Genomic DNA, 18,067 nt, shown 5'->3' on the forward strand with positions numbered 1-18,067 from the left:
TCTGCGCGGCCCACTGCAGGGGGGCACCCTCCTGTCTGCCACCACCGTCCACGCGACGCTGGGGTCAGGGCGGGGTGGAAACCCTCCTGGCTCAGCGACGGGTCTGCCCGGCCAGTGACCGGACGTACAGTGTGCTGTTGCAAGGGCAACGGCAGCCCTCGGCCCGGACTGGGAGGGTGCGGAGGTGTGGGCCACGGGCTCCTGCCAGCACCTTCCACGGGGACGGCGCGGCGGGCTGCCGTCACAGGGGAGATGCCAGGCCCCCTCCCACACTCCCGGGAGGGCCTCGGGGCTGCCCGCACGCCGGCCCCGCACCAGCCCGTCACCCGTGCCTCACTTTACCGGAAGCCGGGGCGTGCAGCTGACGCCACCACCAGGAGAAGGCCGTTTCCCAGGCGAAATGCCTTTCTGAGGAGGCACTTCCATCCAGGGGAGACTTGGGGAGACCTAGGGCGCCCTGTCAAAAGCAGGACCCGACTGCACCTCACACACACCCGGAGGACACCCCCGCTCTGCACTCACCGGCCTTCCTGGGGGCTGTAAACCAAGAGAACGTGACCAAGTGGCTCGTAAAAAGTTGGCTTTATTTGTCACTTATTCACCCTAACTCAGTTATGCCATTTTGGCGTCCACAGTGACAGTCCCCTGGAAGCTGGGGTCAGCCCCCACCCACCGTGATCACGGACCACAGAGCACGAGCCACGCAGGGCCCCACCCATGAGGCTGGCACCCACAGCGTGCCCACAGGTGGGGCCGAGCGGACTGCGTGCTGCGGGGAGGCTTCGAGTCTCTGCTCAGGACTGGGTCTGACAAGGCCACGTGTGATATGGTGGGATGCCCTGGACTGGGGGGGTCAACAGACCTGTTGGGCCCATCCTGGGTCTGCTGCTGACTTGCCGGGTGGCTTTAGACAAGTCGCTTCTTGTCCCTTGGTCGGTCTGTTTCCTGGTTGGTGCTGCGAGTGAGGTGTCCTAGGAGCTTGGACTCAGCTCTACTGAGTTGTGACCATGGCTCTGTGCTTTGAAGGCCACTGTGTGCCTGCTGCTGGTGGGGCGTCTCTCTCCGTGGGGCCCCGGTGCTCCCTTCTTAGACCTGGGGCATCCTCCAGGGAGAACTCCTCAGGCTCGTGGCGCCCGACTCTGCTGTCCCTGCTGCCAAGCACCACCTGTCCCCCGAGGAGCCTCTCTGCAGACCTCAGAAAAGGTTCCACTGCCTAAAACCTAGGTCCCCTGTTACTACAAACAGAACTCATCTTAGACATTATTGTCTTCTCCTATCCAACACTGGAGCAACTTACTAAAAAAGCAAAAATGAAGACCCTAAGCTCTCTGCCCCTGATTTTGCCTCGGATGTGGGGCCTGCACCCTCCTCTATGCGGGGCGGTGCTGACGGATGAGGACAAGGTGGCATCTGGTCATTTACTCAACATGCATTTGGTCCTAGGCACAGTGAAAAAAGTGCTACAAACGCGACGGGAAGGTTTCAGCCGGGAAGGTACGGTGGCCTGCAAAAGCGAAGCCGTCTCCCCGTGTGAGTTCCACCACGGCGGCGAGCGGGAGGCCCGTCCATCGACGAAATGGAAGGACTGCATAGACACGCATCACTTCCAGGGTCCTCTGTACAGAGTCCACCCGGCTGGGCCAGGCGCAACTCCGTAAGGCTGGTGAATCCTGGCCTCGCTCAATCAGAGGACACAGACCGACAACAGAGACGGACAGACATGACGGAGCCAAGCCGACTCCGTGCTCTTCAGCCTCAAAGCCCGACCAGAACAGTCAACGAGAATAGCCAACAGGCACATGCAGAAAAATTAACAGATGGCCCAAGAGTATCTTCTGGAAAACCCATCCCTTTCTTTTGGAAGAGGCTTGTTCCTAAAAAAACTACTTATAAAAAGGGAAAACAATAGTGTCTTCCAGAGAAACAGTTTGAAGCCAAATACTCTTACCCCTGATTGTGATAGGGACTCACTTGTGAGTCACGTCCACCAGAAAACATGATTTGCTCTCAGCCTCGTTCCCTACGGCCACAACGGAGACGTGGCTCCGAGGTTTGTGCTTCTAACCAAAAAGACGCTCCCTTGGTGGGGGAACAGCTCAGACCACTGCAGCCGCCTACGGCACTGAGCAGGTGCAAAGGTTAAAACAAAAGTTACATGGACACTTGGGGACAGTCCTTTACCGTCCCCACCTCTGGCAGTCAGCTCCATAAAACCTCCCTTCTACCCTCTTTTTGCCAATGCCAGAATAAAAAGCAAAATTTCAAACTGGAAAAATTCTAGCACTTTACAAAGTGGAATGAAAGAATATGAAATTCAAAAACATCATTAAACAAAAGTCCCGGTGCTGCAGCAGCACTCCCCGTGCTGAGCGCCTCACGGTGAGGCCTCGCTGTTCCCATCCCTTGCAATTCCGGGCAGGGCCCCCTCTCCCTGGTCCAAGGAGACGCGGCTCAGAACAGAAGGGCCCCCATGCTGCCGACCTCACTCTGCTCCTTCACGAAGATTTCAAAGTACTGGTAGATGATTGTGACTGCGAGCAGGATCCCAGTTCCAGACCCGATGGCGCCCAGGAAGTCGGCCAGGACGGAGAGGGCCCCGATGCATAGCCCGCCGAAGGCCGCGGCGGTGGGGATGTACCTGGGGAGTGGGGACCGATCAGCCACGTGCCACCGTGCAGATCCCCACCCCCGGCCTGGCCACGAGAAGCGGCCGGGCCATCAGACACGCCCACCTCTGATTTAGGAACCTGCCTCCGAGGCCACTCCACTACCCCCTTGAACCTTCACTGACTCACACGCCTTGATGGCCTAGACTAGGGCTGTGCTCTCCAGCAGGTGCCACGTGAACCACATGTGGTTCCTGAAACGGGACTACTCCAAATCAAGATGCTGAAGACATCACAAGAGGTTTTGAAAACAAGAATATAAAATATCTCATGATACTTTTTCTTATGTTATCTACAACTTGAAATTATAGTCTGAACACGTAGAATTAAATAAAATATATCATTAAGTTTAATCAGTTTTTTACTTTCTTTTTAAGATATAACCTACATGCAACATTTTGTTAGTTTCAGGTATATATATATTTCTTTAACGTGGCTAGTAGGAAATTTAAAATTTCCTAAGTGGCATGCAAACTATTACGACTGAATGGTGGTATAAATCTAGAGGCCTCAGAAGAGTCTTAGGAAGAGAACATCGCATACCGCCCCTGCAAGAGATCTGAAAACAACCTGAAACTTGCAACACTGGCTTTTCCTGTGGTTGCTTCCTTTAGGTGAGGCGAGCAAGCTATAGGCGGGCCGTGGGACAAGCCTGGTCTGCCACCTGATCTAGTGAACAGTTTTGCAGGGACACAGCCTCCTTCATCCGCGTACGAACTGTCTGCGGCCGCTGCCCACTGGCGGCGGAGGGAAGGAGTAGTCACGACAGGCTCGAAAAGCCTGAGATACTTAGTACCGCCACCCCGCTGCCCAAGAGGCAGCTCCATGGTAAGTGAAAAGGAGGTGCAGACGGCAAAGTGGCACATGCACACCGCAAGGGCCAGCCTGGAGCTGCCTCCTCTCCCGTACCCGACACACCAAGTGCTGTGGCCTCTCCTCTGCATCCCCAAGTTCCTGCAGCACTTGGGGCCCCCTCCTGCCCTCCTGCCCAAACCCCCACTGTGGCCTCTCGGCGGTTGGCCTGCCCTCCCTCTGGTGGGTCTGCCTCCAGCACTGAGCGTCCTAAAGGGACCCTGGGCACTGTCCCTTTCCTGCACAGCTTCACTAGGCTCACCTCACCTCAGCCCTCATCTGCACTTGGGCACCAACCCTCAGAGCACAGGTGTGTGTGGGGGGGCAGTGAGCCCCGTGCCCCAGTGGCCAGCTCACTGCCCATACCCTTACCACACCCTCTTGTACGCATGGGGCCGAGGGCCGCTCTCTTGTTCCCTGGCAGGTCCCTCTTCCAGGAGAGGGGCTGCACACATTTATTATCCTATCCCCAGTCTCCAGCATCTAGCAAGCACATAAAGAATTAGAGACACAGGGGTCTTTTCTATCCTGTTACCCCAGGGTAGGAGTTAATGAGCCAGAAATCCCTAAGCCAGATCAGGATGCCTGGTGTGAAAGGAAACCACAAATCTAGAGTCTGGGGGCTGGGGGCCAGCACTCACCGATTGAGTTCATGGACCATGGAAGTCTCTCGATGGCCCCTCATCACCATCTGCTGCTCCTTCAGCTGCTTTGCAACCTGCATGATGCCCACCAAGGAGACAACATTAAATCTGAAACCTGAACTTGAAGGGAAGGCAGATGTGTCTCCTGGTGGGACTCAACGCTCACATCTTTTTCTCTTCTGTGCCCTCAACACTCACACAGGAAACTGCGACTTTGCCGTGGAGAAGTCACGTGACGAAGCCTAACCGCACACTGCGGCTCCAGCTTCCCCAGCTGAGCGCTCACTTACCGCTGCGCTTTAGCTTTGGCCACTAAGGGTTCGAACTGCCCCGCAATGAGCATGAAGCGTCTGCAGGTGTTCACAGACCGCCTTCTTAGCAAGAGGAGACAGGCTGAGACCCCTCAGGCCCCAAATGGATAAGGACTATTGTTTCCTGGTTTAACCTCTCTAGAAACTTCCTGTAACTCATACTTACATCCTTGGCAGAGGAGCCCGACACCTCGATCCATGTTTTGGAGAAGAACGCACACGAGCCGAGCATGAACACTATATACACCACGGCATGGACAGGATCTTCTAGCACGGAGCCAAAAGATTCTGGCGGGGACAGGTAATAGCAAAGGCCGCCGACTGGATACGCACGCGCCGGGCCCCCGGAAGAGGTATCCTGGAAAGAATACGCAGGGAGCCTGTGAGAGCCGTTTCGTCATACCTTCGCATCAGGACAGACACAGTTCTGAGCAGATGACAAAAAGACGACGATTTTGCTCAAGCGCCCGTAGTACAGTTCCCTCACCGAAAAGGGAATTGAATGTGCTGAATCTGTAAAGGGCATGATTAGCAAATACCTCCGGGTGAAATATCTGGTCACATCCAGCAACCTGCCGCGGCGCTAAAACCGATGGCCCCGAGCAGCCGTACTTACAGACCAGGTGCCCAGCAGGCTGACCAGCAGGTTGCCGCTGAAGCGGGCGGACAGCATCTGGGAGATGACATACAGGTTGGACACCAGGGCGGACTGCAGGATGATGGGGATGTTGGAGGTGTAGAAGAGCTTGATCGGGTAGGTGTTGTACTGGCCTCGGTAACGGGCTGACTTGATGGGCAGGTCCACGCGGAAGCCCTGAGACACCAAACAGAGCAGAATGCCCTTCACTGCCTCATCCGGCCCACTGCCCAGAAGCCCCGGCCAGCCGGGGACAGCCACCAGGGAGCCGGCCCCAAGCACCGCTGCCAGGGCTCTGGTTCCCCTGCCTTACCCATCTCTGCACCTGGGGGCATTGGAACAGAAGGTTCCCAGAAGGGGCGCCTCGGTGGCTCAGTCAGTTAAGCGTCTGCCTTTGGCTTAGGTCATGATCGTTGAGCCCCACGTCGGGCTCCCTGCTCAGCGGGGAGCCTGCTTCTCCCTCTCCCTCCGCCCCTCCCCCACACTCCTGTGCTCTCGTGCGCTCTCTCTTCTCTCCTTCTGTTCTCTCTCTCAAATAAATAAATAAAATCTTAAAAAAAAAAAAAAAAAAGGTTCCCAGAAATACTGGCTTAAAAATGCACCAAAGCCCAGCAGAGATAATCCCATTTTTGTCAGAAACCAAAGCCCAGCACATTACATCCAGCTCTATGTAGAATATACTAGAAAAGCCTGAAGAACACATGCCCAAGTCCTAGCAGTGCTTCTCTCGTCTATGCTTTCAGTGGCTCCAAGACCATGCCACCACAGCATCTGCCTCACACCCCAGAACAGCCATTTAGGAGGTTTCTAATCATACACAGAAAAGCCAAGCTTTTCTATGAATATGACCTCTCCCTCGGAAACCCTTGGAGGAAGGGTTTCTTTTGTATGATTTTCACAAACTCTCAGTGCCTAGAACAGGGCTTAGAATATGTAAGACTTAAAATAAAATCTTCATGCTCCAAATGCAAATACTTGCCAAGCCCCTAAAGAGTGCGCTCGTTAGTAATGAGGCACCTGAGTCTTAGCCAAAGGAACAGAACTGTTCGCTCCTCGGAAAAAGCATTTGCCTGGTTTAAATACCTTTCCAACAAGCATTCAACTACTCTCTCAACTGCTGTCTCTTCTTGTCAATAAATATTAGAATACAAAGTGGCCGATCAAGAAATACAGAGATTAATCCGACTACAGAAAAGCCAACTGGCAGTTCAGCTCTCTTGTTCAGAAGCAAGTGACACAGACGAATAATGTGAAGGGTAAGAGGAAGGCCTTTTCCAAGGTGAGGCTCCTGCCTACAATTATGGTACAAACTTTGGGTAAGACAGAGACGAGATGTTAGAGTTTGGTTACTTTTCACTTTCTTGAACTAAGAACTTAAAATATCTTCTCGGTCAGCAGGCCCAATGCAAAGGAACACGATTCCAGAAATGTTAGCTCTGCCTCAACTGTGTTTCGTTCTGGCAAGTCCCCCGACTCAGTGGAAGGAACCTGTCCTTGAAATGCCATCTCATGTCAGTACAATGCGATGGGATAGGCTCCCCCTGGGTGTGGGTGGGGGACGCGTACACCAAGGCATTCTGACACTTAAATGCAGACCATCAAAACTCACCGCACTGGGGTCTGGACGCACCTGGAAATAGATCACCACTGCAAAGACAAAGATGGTGGCGATCAGATTCATAAGGTTGGGAAGATTCTGGCGGTAGAAGGCCTCTCGAAGGGCTCGGACCTTGTCGGTGCGGGTGGCCAGGAGATGGAAGAGTGCAATGATGGCGCCTTCGAATTCCATTCCTGTTGGTGAAGGAGAGGGTGCACGTGGTAAAGAAACCAGCCACCAACTAAATTTGGCTAAGGATTTTCTCAGTGGCCAAAAAGACTAAGTCCTACCATTTGCAGTGCCTACTCCCATAACCACAGGGAGAGAGTTCTCTCATCCACTGCTTTTGTAGAGACTGCAACCTGCAGAAAGGGCTATCTTACCTTCTGAATTAATTGATCTCAATTCTTTAGCATGTACGAATCAATGGCTACTGGATGTATGGCATGACGATCAGTTACAAAAACATAAAGGCAGGGTCTGCTGAACCCCAGTTGAAGGGGCCCTACACTGAAGAGGGGCCTCCAAGCTGCCAGATTCTCTTCCCGGAAATGCCTGGCCAGTCGGAGCATCAGCCCCTCCGAGGGGAGGGTGAGGCTTGGGCTCTGCTCCCTACACGGATGGCCAAGCGCAAAGGACCACACGTGCGCCCACCACAAGGCTGATCCAAATCCGAGTTGATGCCCTACGCCGAGAGGGTGTGGAAGGAGGCAGCCCAGTAAGAGCCAGGAAACCACAGCCATGAAGCAGGCTGAGCTTGCCAGAGACTGAAGGGAAAGAGCGAGACTGGGTACTTGAACTGAGGAGCAGGCAGCAGAGGGACAAGTGAGAGGAACCCGGGGAGCACAGGGCGTCAGTAAGGTCTAGAGTTGTCTTAATTTTCAAGAAATTTATAGAGTTAAACAAACAAAAGCCAAAGCAAGGAACAAGAGCACCGTGTTACTGTGTAATCTCTGCTAACCCAGGACAGTCTATGTCATGACACAGTCTGGCGGCGCGCATGCCTGAAGCTAGTGCCGTGTCTAGAGCCATGGTCTCTGAGGGCAGCTGGGGGCACGGGTAACAGTCGCGTGAGGTATGCCCTGGGACTGTCCTGCCACAGCATATGCTCAAGTTTCTAACACATGGCGGCTGGCACCACCTGCTGCTGTTCCCGGGCCATTTCAAGACGAGGCTGTAGGCCAACCATCTAATGGGCATCACCATGGACCTCTTCTGGAATGTGGCTTCTGTGAAAGAAACACTGTCCCAACTGTCAGTAATTCCTCACCTCACCCTGGGACGCTGTGCTCAGTCCCCACACAGCCCTGCTCCCAGGCTTGTGACAGCACTGGCCCGTCTTCCCAGGGTGCAGGGTTCAGGGATCTGAGAGCTGGAGCCAGGACAAGCGTGTGCCTCACAGGGGACGCCGCCCCAGCTGCCGGGGAAGAACTTGTTCCCTTCTGCCCTCTGTCCACACTGCTGATCTCAGCTCCGACTCCTCTCCCCTTGTTCATTCTGCACCAGCCACACGCGCTGGCCTTGAACACCAGCTACGCTCCCACCTCAGGGCCTTGGCAGCTGGCTGTTCCCTCCAAATGGGACATTCTTTGTACAGTCCCTCCCCTCGGCAGGACTTTGTTCCAAGGTGGGGGATGCTGAGAGGGGGTCTTCCCGATCACCCGGACTAGCCCTGTGACGACCCTCCCAGCATCTCCATCTTCTTTCTCTGTCTTGTTTTTCCCCGAGGTACCTGTTGTAACACCTGCCATGTGGAACACTCAGCTCACTCTGCATTCCCAGTGGCCAGACAGCGCCTGGTCCTTCACACATGCCTGGGAAAGTATTTGTTGAGTGAAGGGCAATGCCAGGGTTAAGCTCTAGTTCTCCTAACTTTTAACATCATTTCTTAAAATTCACTACCTGCTGCATCTCTGGGGACAGGACAGAGCTTCCAAGTGTGAAGAGTTACTTCAGGTGCAGAGGCTAAGGGTCCCCGCTAATCCCATCCGGGCTGTTCCACTTGCCCAGGGAATGGCTGTTCTCCCGTGAGAGGGTCACGGTCACAGACGCGTTTCCATGGGCACAAGCCACACCGTAGCAGAGTTCCAGATGTGCTGCCATACTGTCTTCTTGGGCCTGTGACTGTTGTGACCTCTGCCCTCCTCCACCAGGGCCCAGTCCTCGAGACCCCACTCCTCCCTTTCCCCTCACCCCACAGTTCTCACGGCAACACTCCCTGCCCACACATGCGCCTCAGAGGGACCCTTCCTGGCTGCGCTTCTTTCCGGCTCAGCCCCAAACACGACCAGCTGACAGCGAAACACTTTTAAAGCCAGAAACACACCCAACTCTGCTCTGCGATTTTCCATCACCCTTGAAAGAACCTCCTCTGTCCCGTCTCTTACACTCTTATCTCCTTGTACCCTTGCTCCGTGCTTTCCACCTCGGGCTGCCTGGTCAAAGCTGGACGACGGAACAGCTACCAGGCTGTGTTCTCTGCCCATCTTCCCCTCGAGTCCAGGCTGAATCACTCCTTCCACGCTCCAACCCCCACTGCCTCACTGGCCTGCTCCTCAATGGAAGGTGGCTTCTGGGCCTTTACTGACTCCTCCCCTCCTGGGCCCCACTCTGGTATCACTTCCTCATACTTCAGGATGCTCCCAGGCCAGTTACAGTGATACTCTTCACAAACCTGAACGCTTATGATCTCCCTTACCCTCCTGCCTTTTCACACCCATCCCTGAAAAACCTTGCCTTCCACCCTCTCGTTTCTCCCAATTTGTCCTGAATTTCCTACAACTCCAGAAGTGCCCAGGGAGGAACCAAGTCTGCTCCTGTCTCCTCTTCTCTAAGGCTCTTCTGACAGTTCCTATGTCAAGCTACGCTCTTTTCCTTGTAATCTACTGGGTGCATGTGGCCTTCATTTGTCCAGGGACCTACTGTGAGTCTCACTATTGAGATCACTTGGTCTCTGGATGCCAGGGACTGTTTCCAGCACTCATCTCAAAGAAAAATAAACACGTATGAATATTTATTTCTCATGAGACTCAGAATTCTGAGTGAATAACATAGTGATGAAAAAACCTGATTTTCCTTTCCTAATAAGTCACACTTCCCTAAATATTTAGGAACTTTTATTAAAGACACAGATTGCCTTCTTTGTAGGTAGAACATTTACACGAGACATACATCTATTTTGAGCCAGGCATCACAGAATTTTATGTTATTTCTCATTACTCCTGGCCCCCACGGCTCATAGGCAGAGGACTGTGCCCAAGGCCACTTAGCTACTACCAGCAACCGCCAGGACTTAAACGCAGTGAGCTCCAAGTTCAGGCCTCTCTCCCAAAACTGCCCCTCACACGAGCAAGTGCGTTGGTTCTGTAATTTCATTTTTAGAAACTTATTCACTGCGAGCAACTGCCAAGATCTGTAAAGATGAACGTGTGAGGATGTGCGCCGTCTCACTGCTGCAACAACAGCGAAACTGGCAACAACCTCCGTGTCCATCACAAGGCTGGTTATAATAAATACTGCTGGGGCGCCTGGGTGGCTCAGTTGTTAAGTGTCTGCCTTCGGCTCAGGTCATGGTCCCGGGGTCCTGGGATCGAGCCCCGCATCGGGCTCCCTGCTTGGCGGGAAGCCTGCTTCTCCCTCTCCCACTCCCCCTGCTTGTGTTCCCTCTCTCGCTGTGTCTCTCTCTGTCAAATAAATAAAACCTTTAAATAATAAATAAATAAATAAATAAATAAATAAATACTGCTTCATTCTTGCAACGGAAGTCCATACTGTGCTGAGGAAAACAAGGCGAAATTATGTATTCTGGCACGACAAATGTCCATGAAATACACGGAAAATGCAAGTTAGACATCTTGATGAGCACAAACCTATCTGTGTTTAAAAAATTCTGCAGATAGACGTTACTTTAAAAAACAAAAACGAAAACTCTGCAGATACACACAGGAAAATTAGAAGAGATGTACCTAAAACTAAGCTAATTTTTCCTTGGCATGGGGGAACTTCTGTTTCCTGCCTTGCACACATTGGTACTTTTTACTGTCCCCAGGGAAGGCCAGGGCCCTTACCTCGGCCGGTGTTGACAGTGGTGGGGCTGAACGCCTTCCATACGATGGTCTCACAGATGTTCGTGGCAATGAAGAGGGAGATCCCAGAGCCCAGGCCGTACCCTTTTTGCAGAAGTTCATCCAAAAGCAAGACAATTAAGCCAGCAACAAAGAGCTGTGAAAATTTAAAGAGAAAAGAAAAAAAAAATAAAGAAACCCTAAAAGACTGCACATTACTGTTCTTCATGGGCCTGGTTCTTTCCTTCCACAGTACCGAGCATCTCTGCTATCAATGCTAAAGGCAGGGTAGGCCTCGAACAGTAGAGCCTTCCTCTGGTGAACTCGGGAAGGCTACCCCAGGGGCCCCGGCTTCTTCTCATGCTTCTTTTAAGCACGCCTCAGCTCTGTCCTTCAGGAGTCTAAGTGAGTGGGAGAGGCTACTCCGAAGGGGGGACACGGCAGAGCTGCACAGACCTGAATGGTGATTAACAGGCAGATTCCAGCACCCATTTCAGAAGGATCTCCGTACATTCCTGTCATCACATACACGATGGACTGGCCGATGGTAATGATCATGCCGAATACTGGAATCACAAGAACACAGTGTTCTCAAAGTGGGACACTCCATGGTCTGGAGAGAACAGTTCCAGGACACCTACTGTGCGCCAGGCATCAGGGAGGACGACGATGGAAATGAAGAATACAGACAATGCCCACGAGGAGCTCGATCCAGAAACACTCAGTAGCCCCATGGCCAAGGTACAAGAGTACTGAGTACAAGTACTCAAATGCCTTCTAACAAAAGCTCATGACCTCTTTGATTTCAGCTTCTCCTAAATTCACTTTCCTTTCAGTAATGGCAGGAGAAAAAGAGTTGAAATGTACTAATCTAGTACTTATTTTTTTTTAAGATTTCATTTGTTTATTTGACAGAGAAAGAGAGTGAGAGAGCACAAGCAGGGCGAGTGGCAGAGGAAGAGGGAGAAGCAGACTCCCCAGAGCCCAATGCGGGGCTTGATCCCAGGACTCCGGGATCATGACCTGAGTCAAAGGCAGACTGAGCCACCCAGGCGCCCCACTAATCTAGTTCTTATGAAAGGTGAGTCAGGGAGCAAGGGAAGACGATGTCCAGAGGCACGTGATTTGGTGATGGCACTGACCTGCAGCACCCAAACTCAGGTCAGGTCACTTGGGCTCTGGAGAGCTCCCTAGCTTGAATACGTGCCTGGGCCCTCTACAGGCCCATCATCCTGGTCTGAGTCCAGCACACTGAATATTAGCTCTGGGATAAGGTGATCCCTTCCCAGCTTGTAGTTAATGTGCTTTTAAAGAAAAAAACTCAGAAAGTAGTCAATTTAGTTACCAGTCCCGTTTCCTTAGCCACAAAGCTCTTCTGGCCCAAGAGACACTTTCCTTTTTGTATGAACATGTCTTTGTTTCTTGTAGCTCATTAGACTCCATTGTCAGGCACAGCGGAATCCACATGTTTTTATTGGTTCCACAATACTAGATGGGTTTGGGATTCAATTTCAGCTTTTCTGCTTAGTTTGCACATAAAATACAATTTTACTCCAAAGTGCCCATCAAATAGTTTCCATTTGACTTTTTTAAAAAGTGCCTAATAAAACAGATGTCTTAAGACAGAAAAATTTCAAAAAACTGTCCAAGACTAAAGAGAAAATGGCTGATTTGTGCTTTTGAAAAATAATACATGTGTCTATTTTTAAATCCTGATTTGTGTCTGAAACTGACAAGTCTGAATTGGATTAGTCTTTTTTGCTCAGTCATTTAACTTACTAACTTCAGAAGATCTATAAAACATGCTGGTGTGGAAGAAAACATGGCTGCATACGCAGCTGTAAATGTCATTTCCTAATTAATACATTTCACTTCACAGCCAGAGGCTGCACGTGGTTCATTCTGAGGACTGGTTACTATTACTAGTAACATATTATTTGCTATAAAGCAAATACCATTATTATCCTCACTATTACAGATGAAGAGACTGAGACTTCAGAGCTGTCATCTAACTTCGTCCCAGGTCAGAGCTAGGACATAGCAGAGCTGGATGGAGAGGACCCCTTTCCCCTAAGCTGAATCCTTTCCAACTCCCAGCAGAGAGAAAACACCACTTGTCGGGTAACTACTGTGGGCCAGGCACTGAGAGATTTTACACACACTATTCAGTTGAAGTCTTACAACAGCTCTGAAGTTTTCCTTCTAAGTGGTAAGGAAATTGTGGCTGGTGGAGGGTGACACTGCCAAGCCCTGCAAGCCCTGCTCCTTCCCCTCGATCACATGGCGTCTGGGGCCTGTGCCCACCCCCCCACCCCACCCCCGCCTCATCCAGCCCGTCCAGGTGCTCTCTCGCTAACATAGTCCACAGTACATACAGGGTTGGTGGGCCAAGAAGGTTACATTGTACAAAAACACCTGTTTTGATGCCCTAAACTTTAGAGCAAATTTGAATTCTCACCTACAGACATCTGAACATTATTCAAAATCTCACTTACACTTTTGGGCTCCATTGAAGAGGGCTCGGTCTTTCGGAGTGTCACCAACTTCAATTATTTTAGCGCCAGCCAAGAGCTGCATGATGAGGCCGGAGGTGACAATGGGAGAGATACCCAGCTCCATCAATGTGCCTTGAAGAAAGGGCAAGGCAAAACACAGCCAGTATGAGCTTGGAAAAGCAACACATTATTAAGAAAACGAATGAGCAAAATTCGACGGTGTGCCCTGTATACAAATCCGATGTGTTTCAGTTTGCTAGCAGCATTTAATTTCAAAAATAATCCCTAAATATCAATGATTAGAGTATAATTCAATTCATTCTGTTCAGTCTGCCCGGCAACATCTTATTCTGTTTAGGAAGTCACGTGGCATTTAAATAGACAACTGCATTTAAATTCACCCCAAACAGATTCATTCTGGTTTCACAGAGATAAGAAAGGTTCGTCTCTTCATCAGTTAATAAAAAAGGATAACATTCAAATAATTTCCAGAGTTTGGAAAGAAGGTCTGCACCACTGTATCTAGTTGTGAATAAACCTCTATTTCCATTATGCTAAAATGAGCTACACTTCCAACTGATTTAGAACTTAATTTGAACTATGTTTAAAAAGCGAGTTAATCAAAAGCAGTATCAACATAAATGTTCAAATCCTACCCCCCACAGGTAATGGGTTAGAGTATACAAAACACCGTTACGTATTTTTTTGGACACGTATATGTAACCTATAGATATAAAGATGTAGCTCAGAAATAAATTACATATTCTAAAGAATGTTATCAAAACAGGAGAAAGACTGGTACAAATGTCATCATTTCAGTTGTTTAAAAAACATTCTAGTTTTTCCATGTTTTTTTATCCTCTATGACCTAGACTTATCTTGTTATTACAGGTTTTATGTTGCATTCAAATGCCTCGGTGCTGAATTGGGCATCTGCTCAGGTTATTCAGCACAGGGCGCTAGCACTCCTCCCTAACACTCTCTGAATTCCACATAAAGCCGAAGCCTGTAATTTAACCGAAGGAGGCCAGTCAAATCCACATTGCAGAGTGGTACAGATGGCCAGAGACCTACCTCTGTTAGAGGCTAGAATCACTCTCATCCAATAGAAAGGGTCAGCTGAATCTGAAGACATGATACCAAATAGCGGGATCTGGAAACAAGCGGAGAAAAGGAGTCAGCACACTGGCCCCCAGCCTGCTCTTCACCCCACCCCAATTCTGGAATGAGAACTGTGCTTACCTGGCAGCATACTAAGAAGATAAAGAGGGTGATTGCGGTCCACAGCACTTTCTCCTTAAACTGAATCTACAGTGGAAGAGAATGCATTAAGGCAGTGGTTATTTATATAAGCAAGTTAATAGAAATGAACTTGAATTGGACCCCTTTCTCTGTTCACCAGAGAAGTGAGCCTTGAACACTCCAAACTGTGTGCCAAACATAAGCATTGAAACCTGAGTATGTGTGTTGCATACTTTCTATGTACAAGACAGTTATGCAGAGACCTTCACACGTACCATTTCATTTGATCCTCATATCACATAGTGTTATCTTTACAATGAGAAAACAGAGTCTTAGGAAAGCTAACTTGTCCCAAATCTCACAGCTGAAGTGAGTTTTGAATGCAAAACCTTTGCTCTTAATCACCAGCATTAACAGTTTAGGATCAGATCCCAGATCAAACAATGTTCCAACAGCAAGGAATTCCTAAAACAGACCAGTCCTTACAACCAGCCAAGGATAGTGATCATTCAAAAAGGCTTTGTAATTGATAAAATCTTGCAATTCTGTAGCTAACCAATTGGCAATGTGTGATAGTTCCACAGTGTATTTGCTATGAATTAAGGGTAAAACAATGTAATAAAAAACACTGCGGGGGAAGGCAGGGACAGTTACACCTTTAACCTACTCAATGCCTACTAATAGCACCTATTTAAGACTTTTCAAATCTCCTTGGGTACACAGGTAGGCCAAGTGTCTACTGGGAATTATTTTATAGATGACGAGTAAGTACCATCAGATAAATTTAGAATCCCCTCCCAAGGTCCCTCTGGTACCAAGTAGAACTGGCAGCTTTTCCAGGTGTTCTGCCTCAACAACTGAGTGCCTTCCCTAGTACTTGCTGCCTATCCTGCAAGAAGGGGTTTAAAGGGCTTAAAAAACACCGTTAATTATTGTGTGGACTGAGGATTTTGATATGGAAAAATACCTTGTGAGCGACAGCATTAAGTGAACAAAACTGTGCTCTGAAAAAGTACTTTTTAACTGGAGGGGAGAAGTCTAAAGTCTACACGAGCTCTGAGACATAGTCTGGCTCTCTGGTCAGAATAGAAGTTGAGGTCTTCCATGACTGCCTTTAGGCAGGCCCCAAGAAGACCGCCATGCAAAGGCTGTGGGCACTCACATGAAGCTGGGGTGAATTCACAGAACCCTTCTTCCTCTTGAGAATGCTCCCTTTCCCACCTGTCACCTCACTGCACCAAGGAATTAGGAGGCCAAGGGAAGGCAACACCACTTCCAGCTAACTAGTTGAAAGGATTCTTTATGGGAAAAAAGAGTAGACAATTTTTATAAGACTCCTCATTTCTTAATAACCAAGTCTCCTCTCCTGGATGCAGCCAAATTCAACAGCAAAACTTCAAAAGCTCTTTATCTCAGTCCTGTCTACTTTACCTTTGAAATAGCCCCTGAATCAGCCAACAATCACTTCTCATTCAAAAAGCTTTTGAAATTGATAAAATCTTGCTATTCTGTAGTTAACTAATTTGCAGTATGTGATAGTTCCACAGTGTATATGCTATGAATTAAGGGTAAAACAATGTAATATAAAGTACTGGGGGGGGCAGGGAGCCCACCCCATACACCCTCTGTTACAAAAGCCTTGAAACCACTCTCATCTTGTACCGATTTCCAGAGCATTTTCTAATCACCTGGCCCTTCCATTGCTCCCCACCCCCCTTTATGTTCTAGCAATATGGTCCTACAGCTAACACCCTCCCATCTGCTTGTCTGCTTTGCACACCATATATTCCTTATGCCTGGAATTCCTTTCCCTCTCCTCAAAAAAATTATTCTTCCATTAAAACCACCATCAGAAACCACATCTTCCAGAATTAATCCCTTCCTGAGCCACTGCTACACCCTGCACATGTTTTCAGTGCTCCATCTACCACACTTAGTTACAAGGCCAAGGTCAGACAGCTATTAAGAGGTTTGTAAGGGTGGGTCCCAGGCTTGTCTACCTCCAGAGCTACACCTTCTCTACTATGCTAGGCTGTTGGGGTGGAAGGGACAACTTTGTATTTTGCCCCTCAAAGGCAGCACGTATGTGAAGCACTTACACAAAATGATTTTAAGTTAAAAAAAAAAAAAGGAGACTTCAAGAATGTAAGTGTCCATATTGATGTCAAGTACACAGATGTATACGTGAATGCATGAACAACAGTCTGAAAAGAATCTAAAGACAAAAATCTTTTACTATTCATTCTGTTGAATCCAAGAATCTAAATAAAACTTCCCCATTGTTTAACAGCTTCACTAACATTGGCAACACTCGCTATCCTGGGCTCTGTAGGAGCAGAAATTCTGATAAAGGTTCTGCATTTTTATCTTCTCACGTTTTAATAAGTCTGCTGTAAAAAGCAGGGTTCACAAAATGCCCTTTTTCTCTGTACCTTTTATGGCGACTGTCAGAGTACTAACTCATATACACAGGACAAAGTGACTGCTCTTAGCTCCTTTTAGCACATGCACACTAAAAGCTTCTCCTAGGAAAAAACCACCCAGCCCTGAAGTGCTCCTGTTGAAGGTGAAGAAAGAAAGGTAACTCAATCCGAGTATCCTGAGGCTTTTGAGGCCTTATTCATTCACCGCCGAGATCCACTTTTGGGACAGAGCAAACCGGAGGCTTTGTCTGCTGGAGTAAAATCCACAAAAGATGCTCCAAATAAAGCACCATGATTTCGGTGGAAATTCCCACACAACCAGGTCACCTTCCGACAAAGCTCAGGAGTATACACAACTACACTCCAGGAGAAAGGGATGGGAAACAGAGTTTCCATCTGGCGTGTTGAAGCCATTTTTAATTGTACTGTAAACTTCGAGCGCCCAGACATTTCATGAAACCTTCTTGGACGGCGATTTCGGGGACTTACCTTCCTCTCCGGCTTCTGAATTTCCGGCAGGATGACACAGAAGGGCTTGATGACTTCCAGAAATTTGACTTTGATGGAAGAGACAAAAGCAGAGTTAGGGCACGTAAAAACCTTCCCCGCTCCCTGGGGAAGCGTTCTGCCTAGCATGAGTAGGAGCAGGGACTAGGGGAGCAGACCGCGCACGGGGGCGCGCGGAGACCCGGAGGAGGGCGGGGGACGCGGGCCTCGGTCTGCGGGGACCCGGGCGGGCCCGGGGGGTGGCCGCTCGCCCGGACCGGTGAGGGGAAGGGGGATTTTTGATCCTTCCCGGCGTTGCTGGGGGCTGCCCCGAGGGACTCACTCGCCATGGCGGCGGCAGCTCGGGCTCCGGATCCCGCTTCTGCTCCGCTCCACTCCGGGTGAGGTGAGGCTGTCCGCGGCCCAGCCCGCTCCGCAGCGCTGAACCTCCACCGAGAGACACGTCAGTGCTAGCACCGCGGCGAGCGGCGCGGCGCGGCGCGGGGCGGAGCTGGGGGCAGGCCGCAGGCTGCTTCCGCTTCCTGCCACGCGCTGCGGGCCGGCCGCGGCGCCGCACCGCTGCCGCCGAGACCACAACTCCCGGCATGCAACGGGGCTCCCGGGCCTCCCGGGAAGAGGGTGCGAGACGC

At 50.0% G+C, this 18,067-nt stretch overlaps 1 protein-coding gene across 1 annotated transcript; it reads right to left on the reverse strand.

Annotated features, from left to right (window-relative positions):
- Positions 1 to 545: 545 nt before the first annotated feature.
- Positions 546 to 17,960, reverse strand: SEC61A1 (SEC61 translocon subunit alpha 1). Its single transcript, XM_032412053.1, has 12 exons — positions 17,761 to 17,960; positions 17,421 to 17,488; positions 14,509 to 14,574; positions 14,341 to 14,419; positions 13,267 to 13,398; positions 11,228 to 11,337; positions 10,775 to 10,928; positions 6,741 to 6,901; positions 5,090 to 5,287; positions 4,640 to 4,831; positions 4,160 to 4,236; positions 546 to 2,638 (listed from the first exon to the last, which is right to left on the reverse strand). The coding sequence occupies exons 1-12, from the start codon at positions 17,765 to 17,767 to the stop codon at positions 2,452 to 2,454; spliced, it is 1,431 nt and encodes a 476-aa protein (XP_032267944.1). The 5' UTR covers positions 17,768 to 17,960; the 3' UTR covers positions 546 to 2,451.
- Between the last annotated feature and the right edge of the window lie 107 nt (positions 17,961 to 18,067).

Source organism: Phoca vitulina, unplaced genomic scaffold (genome assembly GCF_004348235.1).
Source record: "Phoca vitulina isolate PV1807 unplaced genomic scaffold, GSC_HSeal_1.0 scaffold13, whole genome shotgun sequence".
NCBI classification, from domain to species: Eukaryota; Metazoa; Chordata; class Mammalia; order Carnivora; family Phocidae; genus Phoca; species Phoca vitulina.

Bases quoted from the DNA above. Each gene is read 5' to 3' on its own strand.
- SEC61A1 (XM_032412053.1), bottom strand. The intron at 14,575-17,420 runs GTAAGTCCCCGA...CTTCCACTGTAG, and splicing joins TTCAGAAGCCGGAGAGGAAG to ATTCAGTTTAAGGAGAAAGT. The intron at 2,639-4,159 runs GTGAGTGCTGGC...CCCACTCCCCAG, and splicing joins ATGGTCCATGAACTCAATCG to GTACATCCCCACCGCCGCGG.